At 58.5% G+C, this 22617-nt stretch overlaps 2 protein-coding genes across 6 annotated transcripts in view; both read left to right on the top strand.

The window, feature by feature from the left end:
• LOC113959056 (pre-B-cell leukemia transcription factor-interacting protein 1-like) overlaps window positions 1–1963 on the top strand; it is a 7546-nt gene extending 5583 nt beyond the window's left edge. Inside the window, 4 exon segments of the mRNA XM_027667806.1 lie at window positions 621–684; window positions 1127–1279; window positions 1349–1478; window positions 1696–1963. Of these exon segments, the coding sequence (XP_027523607.1) occupies window positions 621–684; window positions 1127–1279; window positions 1349–1478; window positions 1696–1832 (484 nt within the window). The 3' untranslated portion in view covers window positions 1833–1963.
• Window positions 1964–2775: 812 nt separating this feature from the next.
• KCNN3 (potassium calcium-activated channel subfamily N member 3) lies at window positions 2776–20633 on the top strand. Of its 5 annotated transcripts, none has more exons than XM_027667800.1 (9): window positions 2776–3586; window positions 4202–4330; window positions 6536–6631; window positions 9726–10144; window positions 13724–13865; window positions 15603–15713; window positions 16862–16989; window positions 17161–17230; window positions 17629–20633. In XM_027667800.1, the coding sequence occupies exons 1-9, from the start codon at window positions 2870–2872 to the stop codon at window positions 17923–17925; spliced, it is 2109 nt and encodes a 702-aa protein (XP_027523601.1). In that variant the 5' UTR covers window positions 2776–2869; the 3' UTR covers window positions 17926–20633. The 5 variants fall into 5 exon arrangements, with proteins under 5 accessions (XP_027523601.1, XP_027523602.1, XP_027523604.1 ...); XM_027667803.1 differs by lacking the exons at window positions 2776–3586; window positions 4202–4330 and adding exons at window positions 4432–5528; window positions 5761–5899 and having other exon boundaries at window positions 17629–20629; XM_027667801.1 differs by lacking the exon at window positions 4202–4330 and having other exon boundaries at window positions 17629–20632.
• Window positions 20634–22617: the final 1984 nt, after the last annotated feature.

Here is a 22617-nt window from a genome sequence, read left to right as displayed (position 1 = left end):
GGGGTAGAGGGGAATAGGCGGTGTTGGAGCAGAAGGGGGTTGCCGGGGGAGAAGAGAGGGTGTTGGAGGGAGCTGGGAAAATGGGGGTGCTGGGAGGAAAGAGGGAGCGTTGAGGGGAACAAGGTACTGGGGAAAGAGGGATTCAGAGGAGAATGGGGTGTGTGAGGAGGAAATGGGGAAAGCGAGGGCACAGGGAGCAGAGGGGTGCTGGGGGTACGGGATGCTCTGAGGGGCGGGGCAGAGCTCGCCGTGTCCCAGGGGGGTTTGCGGGGCCCCCTCGGTGCGGTGCCGGCCCCGCCCGGCAGGGGGGGCCGTGGGACGGGCGGAGTCACCGGCCCGGGGGCGGGACCGGAGCGGGTCCGGGGCGGGTCCGAGCGCCGATGGCGGCGCCACGCGCGGTGCTGCTGCTGAGCGGGAAGAGGAAATCGGGGAAGGATTTCGTGGCCGAGGAACTGCGGAGCCGGTACCGGGCGGGGCCGGGGGCGGGGGCGTGGGCCGGAAAGGCCCCGAGGGCGAGTCCGGTACCGGAGGTGTGGGTCCGGTACGGGGGGATGGAGAGATCGGGACTCGGCCGAGCGGAGCCGGTACCAGTGCCAGTCCCGCTGACCCCTCTCCCGCAGGCTGGGCCCCGACGTCTGCACCATCCTGCGCCTCTCCGGGCCCCTCAAGGAGCAGTACGCCAAGGTACCGCGGCCGTGCCACACCCCGAACCACGTCACACCGCGCCGAGCTGTGCCAGGACACTCCTTGCCGTGCTGTGCCGTCCAGCACCATGACATGCAGTGCCACACTGTGCCGAGCTGTGCCATGCTGCACTACACTGTGCCCCTCCCCACCATGCCATGCCATGCCATGCCATGCCACACTGATCTGTGCTAGGGCACGTGCTGTGCCGTGCCTTGCCGTGCCTTGCCATGTGCGTGCCACACCACAGTGCCGAGCTGTGCTGTGCCATGCCATGCCATGCCATGCCATGCTGTGCCATCCCATGCTCATGCCATACCACACTGTGCCATACTGAGCTGTGCTGACCCATGACATATCACACCTGCCCTTGCTGTGCCATGCCATGGCATGCTGTTCTCCATGGCCCAGACCATGTGCACTGACCCTCCTCTCCCTGCAGGAACACGGCCTCAACTTCCAGCGGCTCCTGGATGCCAGTGCCTACAAGGAGACGTTCCGACAGGACATGATCCACTGGGGCGAGGAGAAGCGCCGTGCCGACCCTGGCTTCTTCTGCCGGGCAGCGGTGGAGGGGGCAGTGCACCCGGTGTGGGTGAGCTGTTGGGGGGCACGAGGGGTGCCAGAGGGGCACAGGGTGGGCGCTGAGGGAGCCCCCGCACAGGTGGTGAGTGACACACGGCGCCTCTCGGATGTGGAGTGGTTCCGGGATGTCTATGGGGACGTGGTGCAGACCGTGCGGGTGGTGGCTACCGAGGAGACAAGGAAGAGGAGGAACTGGGTCTTCGTCACTGGTGAGCAAGTGAGGGGCAGCTTCGCTGAACACAGCACCAAAACCAGGGGTTGACCCACAGGCACGGGTCTGCTGCCTCCACTGCCACTCCTTGGCAGTGGGAGCCAGAGGTTTTGGATCCAGCCCCCCAGCTCTGGGGGCGATGAGGCCATAGTGGGGGGGACAGACGGACAGATTGTGACTGTCCTCGGGGCCTCCCCGGGCTCTGCTGCTGCCAGGGGTGGACGATGCCGAGTCTGAGTGTGGCCTGGACCAGGGAGTAGCCTTCGACTGGGTGATCACCAACGACGGGGATGAGCTGGCCTTGGGCGAGCAGCTGGAGACACTGCTGCAGGCGCTCCACAGAAGCCTATAGCTCCATGTCCCTCCACTGAGGCTTGGGGACCACATCCCCCCTCCCCAGCCCCCCAGCATCCCCCCTTCCACCTTTTACCAGCACTTTCTGTTCTGGAATAAAGCTCCGATATGGAGAACCACTGCCACGCTGGGGCCGTGTCTCATTTCTGAAGGAGGGACACACAGGCTGGTGTCCCCTCACCCCTGCCATGAATTCACCAGTTTTTGAGAGCAGAGGTGCATTTTAATTACTTCTGCCTGGGCAAGGGGGTCACCAGCTGGATGCTTTGTGGTGTCTTTTAATAAGGTTTCCAGCAGCCAATTCCCTACGGATTATCTCTGCTTCCCAAGCTCCTACCCTGATATCCACTCCTCTCCTGCAACAGCTGGGCACGGCCGGGGGGGTGTTCCTGAGTGGGCTGTGGGGTTGTAGAGGGGGATTAGGGCCCTATATACACATCTATAGCTTCATATCCCATACTCTGGATCTACCATCAGCCTGACCCCCACCTTGGGGACATGCTGGGGCACACACACGCACACACACGCACACACGCGCACACACCCCTGCCATCCATGGCGTGACCCACCCTCAGGATGGAAGCACACACTCCAGCTGCTGCTTGTAATCTCCAGCCTCTGTAAGGGGATTAGGGGGGTTCATACAAGGGGAGGGGGGATGCCCATGGGGGAACCCAGTGGGTAAAACTGGTGAGGGGTCGTTTGGGACTTGTGCGTCAGGGCACACCGGTCCTGGCACCCGGTGCAACCCCATGCACTACAAGTCCCGAACGACCCCGCAGAGATGCAGGAACCGGGGGTGTGATGAGGGGGGGAGATACAAAGCGGGGAGCGGGCGGGGATGATGTCAGCCTGCGGGGAGCCCCAGCGTGGCCAATGGCGCTGCGGGGCCGGGCCAGCGGCAGCGGCGGGGGCGGTGGCGGTGGCGGCGGCGATAGCGGCGAGCGCACGGCGCCCATTCATGATCCAGCGAACGGGGCCGGTGGCCAGTAAAGCGGGACCGGTGCCCTGTAAGGCGGTGCCGGTACCGCCGTTATGGAGACATCGGGGCATCTCCACGATTCGGGCGTGGGGGACTTGGAGGAGGATGGTCGGTGTCCCTGCCCGCTACCGGGGGATGAACGGTCACCGCCGCCGCCCTCCGCGCTGCCGCCGCTTCAACACAGCCTGTTGCACTCCTCGCCTGGGTCGTTACGGGCCCCTCCTCCTCCTCCCGCCGCCCCCGCCGCCCTCCACCCTTCCTCCCGCCACGGCAGCCAGCTCAACCTCGGCGACCACCCAGCGGGCTCTGGGGTGACGAGTGGCAAACACCGGCAGCCCAGCCCCTTGGTCCATCGGCGGGACAGCAACCCCTTCACCGAGATTGCCATGAGCTCCTGCAAGTACAGCGGAGGGGTGATGAAGCCCCTCAGCCGACTCAGCGCATCCCGACGGAACCTTATCGAGGCTGAGCCAGAGGCACAGCCCCTGCAGCTCTTCGGTGCTGGTGGACCTCCTGAGATCGTTGTCTCGCGTGAGGACAACCATGCGCCCGCCACCCACCGTCCCACCCGCCCGCCCGCCCGCCCGGCCCCCGCCACCTTTGCCAAGGGGCCCAAGCGCAAGGCACAAAACATCGGCTACCGTCTCGGGCACCGCCGAGCGCTCTTTGAGAAGAGGAAGCGCCTCAGTGACTACGCACTCATTTTCGGCATGTTCGGCATTGTTGTCATGGTCATCGAGACTGAGCTCTCCTGGGGGCTCTACTCCAAGGTACTGACGGGGCCAGGGGTGTGTGTGTGGGGCTGGTGGTACCAGACAGTGGCTGGTGGGGTGAGCATGGAGCTGTTTGCCCCATCTCGTGTCCCACGGGATAAACACAGAGCCATTTGGCCCAGCTGGTGTCCCATAGGATAGACCTGGAGCTGTTTGGCCCATCCAGAGCGCAACAGGGTTGGACAGGCTGGCAGGGGACTGATGGAGTGTCCCCAGGGCCTTAGTGGATGCCGCAGCCACAGGTGTTGGACAGGCAACCAGAGGACCTGGGGCTGCCAGGGCTGTGTGCCAGTGAGTGCTGTGCCGAGTCCTGCCCCACACACCCGCAGCGACGGGCACCGACCCACTGAGGTTTGCGGTGCCTGTTGCTGCTATGGTCAGGTGCTCCTCAAAGTGCCCTTGGTGGTGCAGCAAAGCACCCCCTCCCTCCTCCTCCTCCTCCACACCCCTTCCTTCCATTTGTTTTTCCTTCTTTTTTTGCAGGACAGTGTCTTTTATTTATAATTCTCCCCCCCACATCCCTTCCAGCTCCTGCTCCCGGGCTGCGCTGGTTGGCAGCGATATGAATAACTCTTTGTATAGACATCTGTCATGTTATTTATACCTATCCAGAGAGGGGAAGGCATCGGCACCCGCATCAGCACCCATGGGCGTCAGAGGGACGGTGCTGCCAAGGGGGCTGGGGGGCAGCCAGCGGGGGTCCGTTTGCCACAGTGCCACCGGTGGAGGGGAAGGAGCAAGGTGGGAAGGGGGTGCTCACCACTTCCTGCCATTATCCAGCCTGGGCAGCGGGGAGGGGAGTGTGGGTGGAGGAGGTGGGGGAAGGGAGGGACGTGGCTGGGGGTCCCGTGGGTGTGGGGGACCCTGCTGCCTCCCCACAGAGCTGCCTGGTGGGGGGGCTCCTGAGTGCCGTCTGTCCATGGCTGACAGCATCAGTGGGTGTGTGGGGGCTGCAGGCAGCAGTTCCACTGCTCTGTCCGAGGCAGTGGGAGGCCTTGGTGCCAAACTGGCATCCCTGGTTCCCCTGCTAAGGCAGAAGGATGCTTCACTGCCAGAGCCTTTTCCCGGTGATTCCCACTCTCCTTTGGCAGGAGCAAGGCCAAACCATTCTCCCCCACCTGCGCCTGTACCTGTTGAGCCGCGGCCGCCCTTGCAGGCTCCATGTGCCTGCTTGCCCGGCACCGGGGGGACTGTCCACCCTCACCAAGCTGCCAGCAGCACCGCTGCCATGCTCACTGGCCCTGGCACACTGGGCTGCTTTGTCAGCTGGGGAAGACCCTGTGAGTCAGCGCTGCCACCATGCAGCAGCTGTGACCTGCTGCTGCACCCCTGCCCCACTGTGGTGTGAACGCCCCACTTGTGCTGACAAGCGCAGGGTGCAGGGGAGTCCCTGGGCCCTTTTCTCCCCAGGCCTTTGGCCAGATCTACAGCAATGGGGCTACTGGGTGTAAATTCACCCCCATCAGCCACCGCTGTGAAACCAGAGCTTGCCGGCAGGGACACAACCTGCCGGCATGGGAGCACCTGTATAGGGGTCAGGACCAGCTGCTGTTGTGCGGACTGGGATGTCGGTGCTGCTGGCACTGGCTCAGCTCCAGCTCTGTCCCATAGCCCCAGCCATGCTACCACATGCTCCTAGCCAGAGGGTGCCAGGGCTGATTTGGGAAGGGAGGACACAGTGGCCAGGGTTTGCCTGGTCCCTGTCTGTCAGTCCAGTGTGGGCAGGACAGGGCCTCTCCTGCCTGTGGGACGGCACTGCTGCTTCCAACCACCTGAACGGCACTGCTGGGGTGAAGCACCTTGCCACCCACGTGGTGCAGTGGGACATGTGCTGCAGGTGCCAAGGTCTTGCCTCATTTCAGCCAAGATCCCATGTTGCTTGCGGCGAGCATGGGATCCCAGAACAGTTCTTTGGACCTGACACTGGCAGGAGGCATTGGTAAATGTAATGGGTAACATATGCGAGGTGAGCCAGTGGATGCCCGTGCATCAGGCAGGGTTGGTGCCACTGGGAAGGCTCTGGCCAGAGCTGCCTTGCCACATTTCTGCCCTGGAGTTTGCCTATTAATAGCTAGTATTTGGTCCCAGCACTTCTCTCAGCACCAGCCATTATATCCACACAATTGTGCGGCTGGAGCCAAGTTGTTAACAATGCATCACCGCCTCCGCAGCAAATAGTACCTTCTCCGCGTGCAAACGCCCCTCAGGGATGAGGAACACCGGTGAGAAGGAGCCAAGGGAACCTGAAGGCAGGCCAGCACACTGGCGAGCCAAGGAGGGCCTGTCATGAGTGTGCCAGGTCTCACCATGGTACGGATGGGGGAAGGGGGTGTGGGACGGGTGCAGCAGCAAGGCAGGTTGGTTTAGGGATAACAACTTGGTGAGGTGCTGCCAAAGCCCTCGCACTGGTGGGGTCAGTCTGTGGCTGCACCCACATGAGCTTACCGGTGTCCAAAGGAGACGGTGAATCCTGTTTTTCCCAGTGGGGTCCTGGGGATCAACCACTTCGGCCACCAGTGAATCAGGAGCTGGTTTAATTTACATAGGACTAATTAGCAGGAGGATCTAGGCCACCCATTTGGGTGCCATAATATTGGGCTCAGGCTGGATGGGGCCAGGGTGCTGGCGTCACACATCTCAGTGAGGGGAGGCTGGGAACTGCACTCAGCAGAATTAATTTTAAAAAAGAGTTTTGGAGGAAGGGCCCACGGTGCTGGTGGTACCAGTGGTGCTGGATGCCAGAGGTGCCAGTAATGTCGATGGTGCTGATGGTGCCCTCACTACCATGCCAAGCTGCTTAGGGTGGGGGCTGAAGCAGCCAAAGTGCTATTGAGTGGGAGATAGTAGGTGTTGGGGGTCAGCACCTTCCTTGGGGTGTGGAGCCCAGGGCCAACAGTGTCCCACAGCAGCACACCCCCTAATGCCTTCCCCACTCTTGCCCTGCAGGACTCCATGTTCTCCCTGGCCCTGAAATGCCTTATTAGCCTCTCCACCGTGATCCTGCTGGGCCTCATCATTGCCTACCACACACGGGAGGTGCAGGTAGGTGCTGGCATCATCAGTGCCAAGTGAGGGGCTGCTGGGGTGGGCTGAGGGATTTTCCAGCCACCTGGGTGGGACATAGTATCTGAGCTCACTACCTGCATGGAGCCTCCTCCCTCCTTGCCAGGGCCTTGGGGGGCAGTGAGCCGGGTGCCCGGTCGATCTGCTGGTGGCTGGGGGAAGCTGTGGCCAGGAAGGGCTTGGACCAGCCGAGGTGCCAAGGAAAGCTGTGAAATCCTTACCTAATCAGGGCTGCACATTCTCTTCCTCCTTGAGAAGTTAAAGGGCTCCCAGATTGTGACAGGAAGGCTGCACTTCCCCACCGTAACTAGCTTCGGCATGATGCCGGCCTGTTTTGGGCATGGGAGGAATGAATCACCAGTCAGGAGAAGGAGCATCCCGGGAAGGGATGTTGAAGCTCCCAGTCCTGAGTGTACCATAATCCCAACTTGTCCCTCTCGGGGCTGAGTGCCAGTGTGGCTTTGCCAGCATCCTGGTCCCTGCCCGCCTCTGTCCCTGCAGCCCCCACTCCAGCTCAGCCTGCCTGCATGGGGACCAAGCCTGGGGGTGGGTTGTTCAAAACAAGTACTTGGCAGCTGTGGTTTTTGCTGGAATAATATTTACCCTGGGGTGGCAGCGGTCAGGGTCAACTGAGCGAGCCATGCCCTGGTGCTCGTGGCTTCCTCTGCTTGTTGTTCCTGGCAGCATGTTGTGCAAATACAGCGTCCACCCTCACAGCCGTCAGGTCATCCCCCCTCTCCCGCCTTGACCAGAGCCAAAATCTCACTGCTGTCCTTCTCCACGCAGAGACCAAACCTCACTAAAGTCCTGGCTGCTCTGGCAGGCCAGTTACACTGGCAAGGAGGGGAATGAGATTGGTTTGACTCGAGCTGCTCCAGACAGAGATGTGCTGGCTGCTTATCACCCTATTATCTCTTAAGTGTTGTAAAAGCATTGCTGATAATCCAACTGGGGTGGAGTGGAGCTGCCAGAGCTGTAAATCCTCAGCTTCTTGTCCCTCTCACCCAAGGAGGGGGCTGTTCTCACACGGCCATGGCACTGTCAGACCTCCCAGCCTCCGGGAAACAATGACTTCAGTCTCTTCCCTCAGTATCCCATCTTCCTCTCTTGCCCAGAGAAGCTGTGGCTGCCCCATCCCTGGAAGTGTCCGAGGCCAGGCTGGAGCAACCTGGTCTAGTGGAAGGTGTCCCTGCCCATGGCAGGGGCTTGGAATGAGATGAGCTCTAAGGTCTCTTCCAGCCAAAGCCAGTCTGTGATTGTATGACCCTACTAATTGTGTTAATTAGTCCTCTGGGATACTTGAAGATCTTTCTGTGCCTCAGTTTCTCTGGGGCTGGGGCACCCCAGCAATGTCTCTGGTGCTGGGTGGAGGTGTGGAATGTGCCATCCCTTGCCAGCACGCCATTATCACTACAACACGTGAAGGAATGCAGTGCTGGCGAGTTTGCCAGTGCCAGCCAAGGCGTTTGGGGAGGCAGAGCCCCCCTTGTCCCCACGCTTGACTCCCAGGGCTGTTTGCACATTTTGGTGAAGCTTTTGTCCCCATGCTGCAACTTAGTGGTTTCTTGGGTTTCACTTGTATGGAGATGTGGTGGCTGACACACTTGCTCCTTCCCCTGCTGGAGCCAGTGATGCTGGGGATGCTCTTTTGAGTACCACTGGACCACACCAGGTTTCCACGGAAACCCACAACGATGCTTCAAAGGTGCAGAGCTGAGAGGGTCTGGCTCAGGGGACACCTGCCTGGATCCCCCCTTGCTCCTTCCCTTACCTGAGTTGGACTATGGCAACCCCCCACTATGCAGTCAAAAGGCCTTTTTCCTCTTGCTAATTTGTTTATTTTAACACCCTTTTCCAGGAAGGAATGGGCTGTCAGCTTGCTAAATGCCTGAGGATCTCCCTTGACAGCTTGGAGCATTTTTATAAACATTTTCTCAAACAAAGCAGCTAAAAAGAGCAGAGCTTTCCCTACAGAAAGGGAGGTGGCCGGGACGGCCATTCCAGGAGTCAGTCCCAGTGGCTCCTGCTATCCCCAGGGAGAGCCCCAAGGGCCGTGCCCTGCCAGCGGGGTGGCTGGCACAGGTACACTGGGGCCTCTGGGAGGGCAGGAGGATTGTTCCTGGGCTCAGTGCCAGCCAGAGCCATGCTCCCCACCCACTGCCCTGGCTGGAGTGACTGCGATAGGTCCTGGACCCCTGGGCACGCTTTGTGCTTGCAGGGTCAAGGACATGGACTGTAGCACCAGCTGCCACATCCCCTTTGATCCCTTCCTGGTGGCATCTTTGCCAAGTGCTGCTTGCAGAGGGGCCCTGAGAACGTTCCTGCTGCTGTGGGTGACACCAGTGTCCCCACTGCACCAGGGAGAAGCCGATGGCAGCCTCAGAACAGACCTGCCAAGGCAGGACAGGGTGGATGACTTCCAGAGCTCTGGTGGCATTCCAGAAAGGCCAGCCCAAGCTGCCATCCCCCCCAGCTCCTGCAGAGACCCTAACTCCATCACTGATGGTGGGAGAGGAGCTGGTGTACCCAGGATGTCTGTTGCCATGACAACTGGATCCCATCTCTGCCAGCAGCTGGATGCTGTGACTGTGGTGTTGCCTCCCCAAAAATTGCCCTGGAATTCAGGGTGTGGTGGCTGTCAGTGACACCAGTGCAGCACCATTGGGAGCAGAGGGGTTGGGGTGGCTCATGCTGGTGCTCTGTGGCCCCACAGCTCACCCGTCTCTGTGGCCTGGGTGAGGGGGCCATTCTGGGAGGTGGGCTCCTGCCAGCTGGTGTTTCAGTGAGCTGTCCCCATGTCATGCCTGGGCACATGCTCAAGGCCAGGCACCTTAAAGCCTTCTGGAGTGTCCCCAGCACTGCAACTACCCCTGAAACACACTGGCAGATCAGCAGAGGTGCTGGTGATGGCTCATTCCCACCCTTTCCTACCCTGTCCATCCTCAGTGCTCCTGGCCATGCCACACCCAGATCCTTTTGGCTCTAGTGTCAGACCCCTGCTGCCTATAGTGAGAGGCCAGTGGGGCAGGTTGGCTGGGGCCACCAGTAACCACGTGGTTTTGCGTCTCGGTAGCTCTTTGTGATCGACAATGGAGCTGACGACTGGCGGATAGCGATGACCTATGAGCGCATCCTCTACATCAGCCTGGAGATGCTGGTTTGTGCCATACACCCCATCCCTGGGGAGTACAAATTTTTCTGGACAGCCCGCCTGGCTTTCTCCTACACACCTTCTCGGGCAGAGGCGGATGTGGACATCATCCTGTCCATCCCCATGTTCCTGCGCCTCTACCTGATCGCTCGAGTGATGCTGCTGCACAGCAAGCTCTTCACCGACGCATCCTCACGCAGCATCGGGGCCCTCAACAAGATCAACTTCAATACCCGCTTCGTCATGAAGACACTCATGACCATATGCCCTGGGACGGTGCTGCTGGTCTTCAGCATTTCCCTTTGGATCATCGCTGCATGGACAGTCCGTGTGTGCGAGAGGTGAGAGAGGTTTGGAGTGCGTGGTGGTTCAGGATGGGCAGTGGTTTTGGAGATGTGGCATTTCTGGATGCTTGGTCGTTCAGGATGCTCAAGAGTTCAAAACGCTTGGTAGTTTGGGATGCTCAGTGTTCAGGAGGCACGTCAGTTCAGGATGCGTGGAGGTTTGGAATGCGTGGCGGTTTGGAACGCTTGGCAGTTTGGGACGCACAGTAGTTCACAATGAGCAGCAGTTTGGGATGTGCAGAAGTTTGGGATGATCAGTGGTTCAGGATGTGCAGCAGTTCAGAGTGATGTGCAGCAGCTCTGGATGGTCAGCAGTTCACGGTTTGGGATGCATGGTGGTTTGGGATGCTCAGTGAAGCTGCGATATCCCAGCACCCTGGGGCCTTGGCAGCCACGGGTTTCCCCCCACCAAGCCCTGTCCCCAAGGCAGGAGGCAGAGCAGGGTCAGCCCTGTCCTTGCAGCACAGTGCCTTGGCCAGGGGACGGTGTGAGGTGCCAGGAGCCCCGAGAGTGTGGGTGGGGGACATGGAGAGCAGCAGGAGCTGGGGGACTGTGTATGGGGAGAGGCCAGAGGTGCCGCTGGTAAGGGGCGGGGCCTGGCTCAGGCTCTGGCATCACTGTGACTGACTGCCATGACAAAACTGCGGTGAAAAACCCACAGCCAGATGGCATTGTGCCAGCACTGGCGTGCCTGGTGGGTACCAGTGCATCTCCATCTCCCGAGGACCTGCCACCACTCTTTGTCCACCAAGGGAACCAGGGGGCTGTGGTGGTGGCATCCCCAGTGCTGTGCCAGCGGGTTTTCTCCATGGCCATGGTGCAAGGTGCTGGCAGCACGGAAGGCAGGTCTCCTGCAGGGTGTCCTGTGTCCTGTTGTGGCAACTTTGTGTCATCCTTGGAACTGTCATGCAAGGGATTACACTCCAACTGGCATTACACAAACAGGGTCACCTGGGACACCCAAATTGCTTCCAGGTGCTTGCAAGACGAGAGGAAGGCCACCCCTCCTCTTCCCCAGGGTGAGACCTGTTGCTCTGGTCACCCACAAAGAGGCATTAGGGCAGATGTAAGTGCTGTGGTAGAGGTATAGGAGGGCACCCTGAGATTTTCAAGCTTTTACAGGCTGTGTTTGCCTTCCTGCCTCCCTTAATGATGCTCTCCTTTTGAGCTGGATCCTTAGGTGCTGCTTAACTGTGTTTGGAGATTGTTGTTAGTGAATCCTAAATAGGGCACAGGCAGACAGGCACCCGGGACACACACAAGAGGGGTGATCTCACATCTTGCGAGGCTTAGGCAGGAAAACACAATATAAATAAGGAACCATTAGAGACCAAAAAAAAAAATCCCAGAAATGACACAGACGAGGTGCTGCAGATCACCAGCACAACAGTTGACATCACCTCCCTCTGTCTATAGAGTGGCAGAAGCGAACCCAGGTGGTCTGGAGATGCATCAGCCCTGGGGGAGGCAGGACTGGGGGATGCAGAACCTGTGGGACATGCTCCACGTGAGAGGGACACACTGTCCCTGGGGCATGCACGAGCCCTGGGTGTCACACAGCTCCCACAAGGGCCACCCGGAATGTGTCCCCCTGTCCCCACTGATGGCAGGTTGCTGCACCAGCACTTGAAACCAGTTTTCTCTTCCTTGCAGGACCATTCCCAACCAGTACCTGCCGGGGGCCAGGCAGCTCAGAGGTGGTTGTGTCGCTCCAAGACATCGTCCCCGGGGCTGGGGGTGGCACGGCCATGGCACGTCCCCTCGGCACCGTGGGCTGCTCCAGAGCCTGTGGGTGCAGCATCCTCCCGTGCGCGCTGGGGGGCCGCAGCTCTCCGAAGGCAGCGAGTCGCTTAGCAACCTCGCCCGCTCGCCTGGCCACCGAGCACAGCCGCCTGCGGTGCCTGCGCTGCCGCCAGCGCTGCCGGGCCTGCCCGCCGACGGCGCGCGCGTGCGCCCGCACGTGTGCTCGTTCGTGCAGCCAGCTCACCCCCGGGGCACCCACCGGGGCTGGGGCTGCCCAAAGCCGTGGGGTTAGTTCAGCCGAGGTGGTGCTGCTCGGCGTCTGGCGGCGCGGTGCAGGCGGGGGGTGACGCTTGTGTCAGCCACAGCGACGGGGTGGCTGTGGCCTCGACGGGGGGCAGGCGGGCGAGGGGACAGTGGGAAGCAGTACTCAAGTCTGGCTGATTGCAGCAGTCCTTTGGCATGAGCGGGTGGCCCCTCTTCCTGCCCACACCAGCCGTGGTGAGTGCCAGCCTCTGGTTTATCAGCTCCTTCTGCCCCAAGTGCTGGTTGGAAGAGAAAACGTCCAACTGTCCGGCTGGGCTGTAACCCCCTTGTCCAGCCTGATGCTCTCGAGGTCATCCCCCAAGACATTCCATCCAATGTGATGAGCTGGGCTCAGCCCTTCACAGGGGAATACACTGGCCGGGATAGGGGGTGCATGCCACTGCTGGCGCTGGGATTTTGGGGAGCCCCACTGTGGTTATGGGCTATAGCTCCCCTGGCCCGCTGCCCAGAGCAACTCTCACCGTGGCTGAGGGTGCTTTTTCCTGCACCAGGATCTCATTTGAGTATCCGGTTACTTGAGGGAAAAACATTTCGTAACAGGAGAAAACCCAACTGCTCTGGGAGCAATGAGCCGGGAGCCGGGATTGCCAAAAGCTCCGTCTGTTTTCCCTCTCATGACTCCATGAAAAGGCTGGAAGAAGACTTGCTGGGGAGGCTGAAGGGCAACTATCCTATCCATGGGGGAACAAAGGTGCTGCCTGCCCGTGCCCAGGGCTCAGGGCCAAGTCCTGCTGCAGACTGGGCCAGGCCCCGCTCTGCTGCCAGGAGTCAACACTGCATCCCCCGGGAAGCGTTACTTGCACAGCTTGGCCAGGTTTGCACCAGCCCTGGGGAGCAGGAGATGTCTGGGGCCCCCATGTTTGCTGGAGGAGCTGCAGCCGACGTCCAGGATGGCCAGAGCAGTTGCTGAGCTCATAGCTCAGCAGGGACATGACCTGGAAAGTTTGCAGCACATCCCTGAAGCTGCAGCCACTCCACGTGTGCTGTGTCTTGAGTGTGTGAGCCATTCCCCCGCACCATCTGAGAGCCAAGTGGATGCTGGAGGCTGGGTAGAATCCGTCCCTGGTGGTTCTTCTGGGGCTGCTGACGGCAGTCCCCTGGGGCAGCACAGCCCGGGCTGCAGCAGCGCGAGGAGCAGGGGAGGATGCCAGCAGTGGGGCTGCTGCAGTCGAGGGTTTTGCAGAGGCACAGCTGTTTCTCCCATCAGCCGGTTCTCGCCACAGCACCACATGACACTGGGGACACAGGGAGCGGGACGGGGATTTGGTGACAGGTCTGACTGAAAGCAGAAGCCCTTTCCATTGAGTTTTTGCTCTGATTTTGTCCATCTGGGTTTTTCTGCACCAGAAATTGTGCAACCACTGCTGCTATGGGACGTCCTGCTGTGTTGTTAATCCTAAACCCCAGCACAGCCTGTGCCAGGGGAGCCACTGTGCCCAGGCACCCCTGTTTCTCCCACACCCATCCCTGTCCCCTGCTGTGACACTGATGTCTGTGTCTCCTTGGCAGGTACCATGACCAGCAGGATGTAACCAGCAACTTCCTGGGTGCCATGTGGCTCATCTCCATCACTTTCCTCTCCATTGGCTATGGTGACATGGTCCCACACACCTACTGTGGGAAGGGAGTCTGCCTCCTCACTGGCATCATGGTAAGGGCTGTGCCAAGCCAGCTGCCCATCCCACGGGTTCTGCCTGTCCCCAACACAGCAGTGGGGCCACTGGATTTTAAGGGGACCTATTTCCCAGCTGTTTTGTCCATGTACAAGGTGTGAGGCTTCAGGTCTGAGGTCTCACAGCCTGGAAGCTGATGGAGCAGTCCTAGCTGGTGAATTTGGGGTGGATTTGGACCCGCATTCAGTAAGCGTGGAGGGAGCCACCCACAGTAGGGCCAGTGATGTGCCCAGGGAGAAGAGGGACCCCTGAGCATCTCTTGGCCTTCCTGGTGCACACCGTCTTCTGTCACTCAGAGTGATTCCAAATGCTGCTGACTCCTGCTAAGAGCTGGAACCAGCTGGAAGCCCTTCACCCCCTGCCAGCATCACTGCTCTGCCATGGCTTCCCTTCCTTCTGGCCAAAACGTCACCATCTGCCAGGGCCTCAGGCATACCTGCTCCAAGGTGCCCATGAGATCTCCCAGCTCGTGGGACTTACCAGCCAGGGCTGATGAAGGAGTGGCCAGGGGCCTGGTGGCCATGGCTCCTCCAGAGATTTATCCCAACACCCAGCACTCTGGCTCTGCCCACCTTAGCTCCAGGCCCTGGGGATGGAGCCATCCCTGTTCCCAGCTAAGGGCAGCCCCATGAGAGCCTTCAGCCAGGGCGGCTCCACCATCGGGGATTAATTTTATATTATCTGCAAACCTTTGATCCATCTCAGATGAAGCCGGTTCTATTGGTGGGAGCCAAGCAAGGGAGAACAATTCCCTATGGGTGGGGGCCATGCAGCGATTCCCAGCAGGGGAGCAGCCACTGGCTTGGCCAAGGGGGTCCCAATGCCACAAGCTCCCAAAGCTGTCCCCCAGCCCACGGTTACTTTGAAGTGAGATACCATCCTTCAAAGTGTCCCCCACCCCCAGCACAGCAACCCCCCCCCCCCCCCAGGAATGCAGATCCTGTACCCACTGAGGCTGGGGGCTCTACTGGGCTTCCCAAGCCATGGCACCAGGGGTGGTTGCCCCACCGGGAAGAAAGAAATGGTAGGAGCTGAGAGAGTGCAGTGGTCCCACTTCTGAGGATACGGAAGGATTCAGCTCAGGGCATCAAGTTAATTAATGACTCTATTAAATTAAAGAGCGCTTGCCAGGCTGGCGTGGCTCTGCCAGAGCGCTGGAGGGAGCGGTTCAGCCGATGTGGGCAGCAGTGGGCAGAGCTCAGGAACACAGCAGGGAGGCTCTGGAAGGAGCACCTTGGCTTTCCAGAGACAATGTGTGCTGGGTTTGATGGCTGCTGCACAGATCCGGCCCTAATAGCCAGGATAAGCAAGCTCCCAGCTGGTGCTGTTGGAAGCTGTGGTGATTTGAGGGGTCCTGATTTGGGGCCCCTTCCCTGCTCTCACCGAGGTTGCCTGGTACTTCCCCACCGCTCTCCCACTCCCCCCTCTTTGGATTGGGGGGCTCCCCATCCTACAGGGCACCAGCATGGGGCAGATCCCTGGCCTGTGATGGCACAGGCTCACCACTGACCTTGTCAATAGCCTTGGTCTCTCCCGTTAATTACCCAGTCCCCCATCAGCCACTCAAGGACACCCAAGCTCTGTGATATCTCCTTGTTAGGGTAATGGGGAGGGCGTGTAGCTTTAGTTAATTAGGGGATTGCAAGGGGGAGGGTGTAAGTGCTGCTGTTACAAGAGGGTGACAAACCATTTCCCCAACTGATATCCCTGAACAGGGTGCTGGCTGCACGGCACTGGTGGTGGCTGTGGTGGCCAGGAAGCTGGAGCTCACCAAAGCTGAGAAACATGTCCACAACTTCATGATGGACACACAGCTGACGAAGCGGGTAAGGTGCCATGGGGGGGCAGCAGGAGCAGGGGGCCATGTCATCTGCCAGGAGCTGGGGATTTGGGATACCATGGCAGGAGGAAGGTGTCAGCACCTCTGGGTGTGGGTCCTGTGGGTACCACGGTGGAAAAAGTTGTCCAAGTGCGATGGGCGCAGCTCAGGTGCAAGAGTTATGCTGAAAGCAAACACCATCAAGCTCTGTTCTGGGAATTTAGGCAACGCAGGATGCTCAGTCACACCCCAGAAAGGAAAAGCCTATTTTTTTTTTTTTCCCTCTTGGAGGATACAGACTCCTTCCTTTTGCAGAGCATGATCTCACTTCTGTTGGTGTCAGGAGGACAACCGGATTTTGGCAATTCAGTGCTCACTGCAGACAAGAGCCATTCTGTGAGGCTCCTGCCATTTCCATTCCCAAGGAGGGACCTAGAGCCTGCAATGGGGGATCTATGGGGTCGCTGTCATGCCAGGGTCTGGTGTCAGGTCCCTGGTAACATGTGGGGGCTGCAGGAGGTCTCTGGTCTCAGTAGCTTCATCATGGCAAAACATTGGCAAACCAACAATGGCATATGATGTAATGAGAATGGAGCCCCCAGCAGAGACACATCCCAGCCAGAGCCCTGACACCCCAGGGACAGTCAGGACCTCGGTGTGACTGAGCCGGAAAAGCAAACAGCTGGTCAGCCCTCTCCTCTGGCCATGGATATGGATCTCTCGGCTCCATGCCAGGCAGACGGCAGCCAATTCCTCCTGGAGTGAGAGCAGCAGAGATGCGGTTTAGCCGGGGAGCCTGCGGAAGTTGCGGACCGACCGGGACCTGCCAAGAGTGGCAGATGGATGCAGGAATCGAGAAAAACTTTGGGATTTTTTTCTTTTTCTTGAACCTTAGGGTACAATTTCACATGCAGGCGAGGAGCCCAGTGCTGAAGCATCAGTGCAGAGCAGGGTGGTGGTGCGGGTGCCAAGAGCTCTGCCTGCCCTTGCTCTTGCTTGAGGTGCCCATCATTCCTTGAGAGGCTGAGCGCCTCGCTCCAGCTGGGGCCAGTCAAGTGCTCTTGCGACACCAATTCATGGCAGAGCCAGACAAATGTCTCTGTGAAATCCCACATGCTGGGGCCTGATGACCTGCAGCCAGCTCTTGTTTTGCAGATCAAGAACGCGGCAGCCAACGTCCTGCGGGAAACGTGGCTCATCTACAAGCATACCAAGCTGCTGAAGAAGATCGACCATGCCAAAGTCAGGAAGCACCAGAGGAAGTTCCTACAAGCCATTCACCAGTAAGGGACCACACACTGGGCTGGGGGCATGCTGAGCCCTAGATGAACTGAGGCCTAGTCCCTGGCAGGGGTGTGGGGACAGTTTTCCATTGCCTAGGATGCAAGCAGCTCTCCAGCTGCACTTTGAAACTGGGTAGGTGTGCAACCATGTTGCTCTTTCCTTCTCCCCAGGTTGCGGAGTGTGAAGATGGAGCAGAGGAAGCTGAGTGACCAAGCCAACACCCTTGTCGACCTCTCAAAGGCAAGTCCCTTGTGGCTCAGCCAGACTGAGGAGGAACACCTGAGTGTTTCTCTTCACTCAGAAAAAGTAAAGCAGGCCTGGCTGACTGCAAAATACTCCAGCTTAGTTGGTGTCAGCCAGGAATAGCTGCTGTGGGATGGCTGCCCTTGGAAGGCAGGAGGAGAAACTCATACACAAGCCAGGGGCTCCCTGCACTCGCTTTTGCAAGGGGTGCCGCTGCTCAGCAACACAGGGCTGGCAGAGTTTCCTTGCTGTGATGTCCAGGGATGAGCCAAATCATCGTCACAGAAGCTTGAGAACTCTCGGGGCTAAAGGGGTCAGCTCTGCCAGCAGCAGCAGCACTAACCCCTCCAGCCATGGTACTAACCCCTCTGCTATCCCCTATGTCCCCTCCCCAGATGCAGAACGTGATGTATGACCTCATCACCGAGCTCAATGACCGCAGCGAGGACCTGGAGAAGCAGATCAGTGGCCTGGAATCCAAGCTGGAGCAGCTCAGTGCCAGCTTCAACTCCCTGCCACTGCTGATGGCTGACATGCTGCGGCAGCAGCAGCAGCGCCTGCTCACTGCCGTCCTAGAGGCGCGGGGGGTTGGAGTGCCAGTGGGCACCCCCCAAACGCCTCTCTCTGAGAGCCCCATTGGGGTTAGCTCCACCTCCTTCCCCACCCCTTACACAAGCTCAAGCAGCTGCTAAAATGCAGCCCCTTGGCCCCCCGTGGACAGGGGAAGCAATTTCCATACAGGTCACGAGGTCTCCGTGAACTTTCTTCTGGTCCTTGAACCGCTGCAGGACCCTTCAGCCGGAACTGGTGGGACCATCAGTGCCGAGCAACGCTTGGAGCTTTGCCAACGCCTTGGTATCGGGAATCGCATCCCTGTTCAGGTGCCTCTACACGTGGTGAAGGAAAGGGGACAGGAGGTGACGCCTCGGGCCAGCCCATGCTGTGGCGTCTGGTGGCAGACAGAAAACCCACGCTCAATCTCAGGTCTTCACATTTGAAAACAAAACAAAACATCAAGTCAGAAGCACTGAAGCAACGGAGACACCAGAGGGAGAGTTTTTCTCTGTGGGGCGCTCCCCTCTCACCACCGCCAAGCCCCACCAGGCAGATGCCAATGTAGGGATTCCTTACACAGGCTCTGGCCGATGCTGCCCATGCTCCATCCCATATCCTTGCCAGGACCCACAAGAACCCCCCCTCACATTGCCAGCTGGGTGACAGTTCCTGGCTGTAACCTGCCTGGGGGGTTCTCTGGAGCTCTGAGTGTTTTCTGTCCGGGGAAGAACAAGGGACACTTCTTTCTGGTCCTCAGTGTCATATCCTGTCTGGAGACATGTGCCAGAGCCGGGACAGCAGTGCCTACAGCGTGCAGGGCCGCGCAGGGCTGCCCCTGGCCAACGCACCGGTGGCCAGTGATGGGGCTGGCGGGCCAGCCCTGGCGCCAGAGAGTCTTCAGGTGCTCACATCACCGCCTTCTGGGAGTCCCCCAACACTTTGAGAAGGCAGTGGGTTCTTTGAGGCAACCTCAGAAGTACTGGATGGAACACTCCATCAGCTCCAACCATCTCCACTTGTACCAGGAACATCCACACTCGAGCCCAGCTGGCAGTGTTGAATACACCAGGGCCAAGCGGGATCTCACTGGCAAGTGATGTGGTAGCCAGGGTGGGTGCTTCATCTGTTTAAAACAAAGCCCATCGCCTTCATGCCACTTCTGCTGGGTTTGGTGGGGAGCAGCAGCACCCTCTGGAATCATCTCGGCAATGGCACTGCCACTCATGCCTGACAAAGTGCAGCCCCTCAGGCTCCATTTTACTTTTTTGCTGGTGTTCAGCTTTCTGAGGTACCCTGGGCATCATTTGGCTGCTTCTGGAACCAGCTACTTTCAGTTCTTCTTTCACCGTTTCCCCCTTTTTCCTCCTCAGTTCTGCTTTCCTGAGTCCATGCATGGAGCCGTGCAGGGCTCTGACTCTGGGGCTGGTGTTTGCTGCTTTCCATGAAAACTCAGCAGAGAATATTTATATATTTTTAAACAGATGAAGGAACCGCGTAATTACTCTGTGCTATTAATTACACCTCACCCAGCAGTGTCAGTAATTGTAATCAAAGTCACTGTGTTACACCAGGTATACTCAGCCTGTAATGTTATTCTTTGTAACTTTTTCCCTTCCATAAATAACGCTGAATTTTGTGCACATGTAGGGGCAGAGGCACACCACCCTCTCACACCACCACCTCCCCACAGCCAATGCCGAGGAATTTCTTTGCTGCCGGTGGTGTGAGGTGGTTATACTCCTTGTGCCCTGCAATTAGAGTTGCATAGAAAACAAGCAGTAGTTAGTGAGGAGGGCTGCCAGCCCACTGGCCCCAGGAGGAGGAGGACGAGGAGGAGGAGGAAGGCTGCAAGGCAACAGCAGGAGTTCTGTGACATTAGCTCCCAGTGCTGCAGAGGTGTTGGTAGCAGGGGAGCAAGTGTGGTCATCCCCATCCTTCATGTGGCCATCGCTCCTGGTCCTCGGCCAGCAGGAGATACTTGGCTTCTGAGAACTAACTGCTCTTTCAAGCTCTTGTAATTAGTGTCATTGATCTCCTGGGATGGCTGGGAGTGCCTTGGCAGCCCCCCAAGGTCTATTTTTAGCCCAGCTGCTGCTCCCCGTGTGCCTACGGGTGCCCCCCAGTCCACCTTGTCCAGCAGAAGCTCCTGCCCATCTCTGTTGGGAGGTTTCCAGAGTAACAATGGAGAAAAGGTTACAAATTCTGCGAAAGAGCCTGAAACCCAGCATTTTCCCTGGCCTGCGGGCAGCCAGTGGAGAAAAATGCTTCCTGGGCCTCAGATAGAAGCAAACTGCCCATGGAATGTAGCTGTGCATGGGGTGAGGTGCAGAAACGTGTCCTGGAGTGTCAGAGAGCCAGAGGAAGTATAGATACTCAAAGATCGATGTTGCCAGCAGGAATCCAGGAACCTCCCTACAGGCTCATGATCAAGTCTGGGAAATCCAACCGAGTGAGACAAGAGGCCTGCTGTCAGCTCACAGGCCTTGAGGTGCTAGAGGGGGGAAGGACCATGGCGAGAGGGTTGGGATCACAACCGGAGCAAGAGACCCTTGTCCTGGAGTAGAGCTGCTGCTGTCACAGGATTTTGACAGAGCTGGGGAGGTGGATCCCTGCACACCCCAAACCCTGCATCCCCTGGCCTCATGTCAGCACAACCTGCATCCCAATGACCCTTCTGCCTGGGGCCTGGCAGCCCTGGGTCTGCACCCTATGCCCTGCATCTTGCATCCTACCCACCCCTGCACCCCCATCCCACACTCACACACCCCCACCCCACCCCTGCATCCTGCACACATCTGTATCCCCATCCCACGCCTTGCATCCCACCCACCCCCTGCATTCCCCATCCCACACTCCTGAACTCCCATCCCAACCCCCAGAGACCCCATCCCACCCCTTGCAGCCCATGCACCCTGCAGCCCCCACCCTGCACCCCTGTGATTTCACCCACACCCATGCCAGTGCCTCAACACTGGTGCCAGTAGCCCTGACCCATTTCTGTTGGCACTGGATTCCACCAAGGCCAACACTGAGACTAACCGCCATCCAGCCCTGCTGCTGGGACTGCAGGCCATGGGGAGGGCAGGCACAGAGGAAGCCATCAGTGCAATCCAGCCCGGGGTGCCCACCCAGAGCCACCCTGCTCCCTGCCAGCAGCTCTCGGTCACCAGCAGCCTCAGCTGGCAGGGCTCCAGTGCCTGGCTCCAGTAAGTGCTCCCCAGCTGGTGCTGTCTGCACACTTGAGATCATCCCTTTGGATGCCCCAAACGGCATCGGGACAAACAGAGAGAAGAGCTGGGATCAGTGACCAAGGTGGAGGAAAAGCACAAGAGCAAAGCTGCAAGTTCTAATCACAAAGAGATGCCGACCTCCTGCAGCTGAGAAGCATCCGACCCCATGCTCCAAAAGGGGTCAATCCCTGACACCCCTCCAGGACCCACCTAACCCAACCAGTCCCATTTTTGGCACAGCCTTGGGGTTTTTTTTAGCTCCACGACTCTCCTTCCTGCGCCGCCTGCAAGGAAACATCCTAGAAATACCAGAAAAATTCCTCGTCCCCTCTGCAAACTCATGGACGGTTCTGTCCAGACTTAAGGAGCTTCGACCTGGGTTTGCAACTTGCCTCTGTACTGCTCGCTTCTTTTTTAATGATAGGGGAAAGCATAATAGTTTATTTTAACTATGAAATATATTGCTATATTATAATGGTTATGGTAACTTTCAATTACGCTTTTGTACCCAACACAGTTGTCGGCAGGCAGCGATGCCAGGCTGCTGCCAAAAATGTCTGTTTCTGAGTACAGCTGCTGCTGCTGGTGAGGATGGAGGACAAGGGGCAGGGAGGGGCATGGAACCCCAGTCATTATCCTTCATCCCCCAGGTGTTCATTCCCATTACCTGGAAGCTGACCTCTAGCAGGTCTGGATCCGTGTAGCCCACTGGCACCAGAGCTTTGCTTCTCCCTAGGAAATGGTCTGACTCCCTTTTCTCCCTGGAAAGGCATCCCCACCAGGTTGTCTCCTCCAACTGAAGGAGTGACTTGGCTCCCTGGGGAGCTGCGCAAGAGTCAAACCTCCCCCTTTCCTCCAGAATGGAGGCTCTTGAGGAAACAGTGGTGCAAAGTGTGCTGCTTCCTTCCTCTAGCCAGGCTCTTGGCACATTTCCATAGAATCATGAAATCGTTAAGGTTGGAAAAGTCCCCTAAGATCGTTGAATTCAATTGTTAACCCAATACTGCCAAGGCCACCACTAACACATGTCCCCAAGTGCCACATCCACACATCTTCTAAACCCCTCCAGGAATGGGGACTCCACCACTGCCATGGGCAGCCTGTGCCAGGGCCTGACCACCCTTACGGGGAAGAAATTTTCCCAATATCCAACCTAAACCTGGTACAACTTAGTGACATTCCTCTTGTCTCAGTCTCTTCTTCCGCATAACAAGTGGACATGTCCAGTTCAGGCTTCACTCCCTGCCCTGGAGAGCTGCAGCTTTTGCTCAGTCTCAAGCTGTGATGGCGTAGGAGGATGAAACCCTGAGCATGAAAGAGAAATGCAACGAGGTTGCAAGGACTGCTCCATCTCAGCCTTCCAACTGGGAACAGGCTGTCCTGAGTTGTGGCTGTCCCATCTCATAGAAGTGTTCAAGTCCAGGTTGGACAGGGTTTGAAGCAACCTGGTCTAGTGGAAGGTGTCCCTGCCCATGGTGGGGGCGTGGAACGAGATGAGCTTTAATTTTCTTCCAACCCAAACTGTTCTGTGATTCTGTGATTCTATGGACAGCTCGAGCCTCAGAGAGCACCTCTTCCTTACCACCAGCCCCTGACCTG

The sequence above is a fragment of the Corapipo altera genome, unplaced genomic scaffold (assembly GCF_003945725.1).
Source record: "Corapipo altera isolate COAL_440 unplaced genomic scaffold, ASM394572v1 106, whole genome shotgun sequence".
NCBI lineage: Eukaryota > Metazoa > Chordata > Aves > Passeriformes > Pipridae > Corapipo > Corapipo altera.
This window is presented reverse-complemented; position numbering and strand designations above follow the sequence as displayed.

Bases quoted from the DNA above. Each gene is read 5' to 3' on its own strand.
- KCNN3 (XM_027667800.1), top strand. From the start codon at position 2,870: ATGGAGACATCGGGGCATCTCCACGATTCGGGCGTGGGGGACTTGGAG. The intron at 6,632-9,725 runs GTAGGTGCTGGC...GCGTCTCGGTAG, and splicing joins ACCACACACGGGAGGTGCAG to CTCTTTGTGATCGACAATGG. The intron at 13,866-15,602 runs GTAAGGGCTGTG...ATCCCTGAACAG, and splicing joins GCCTCCTCACTGGCATCATG to GGTGCTGGCTGCACGGCACT.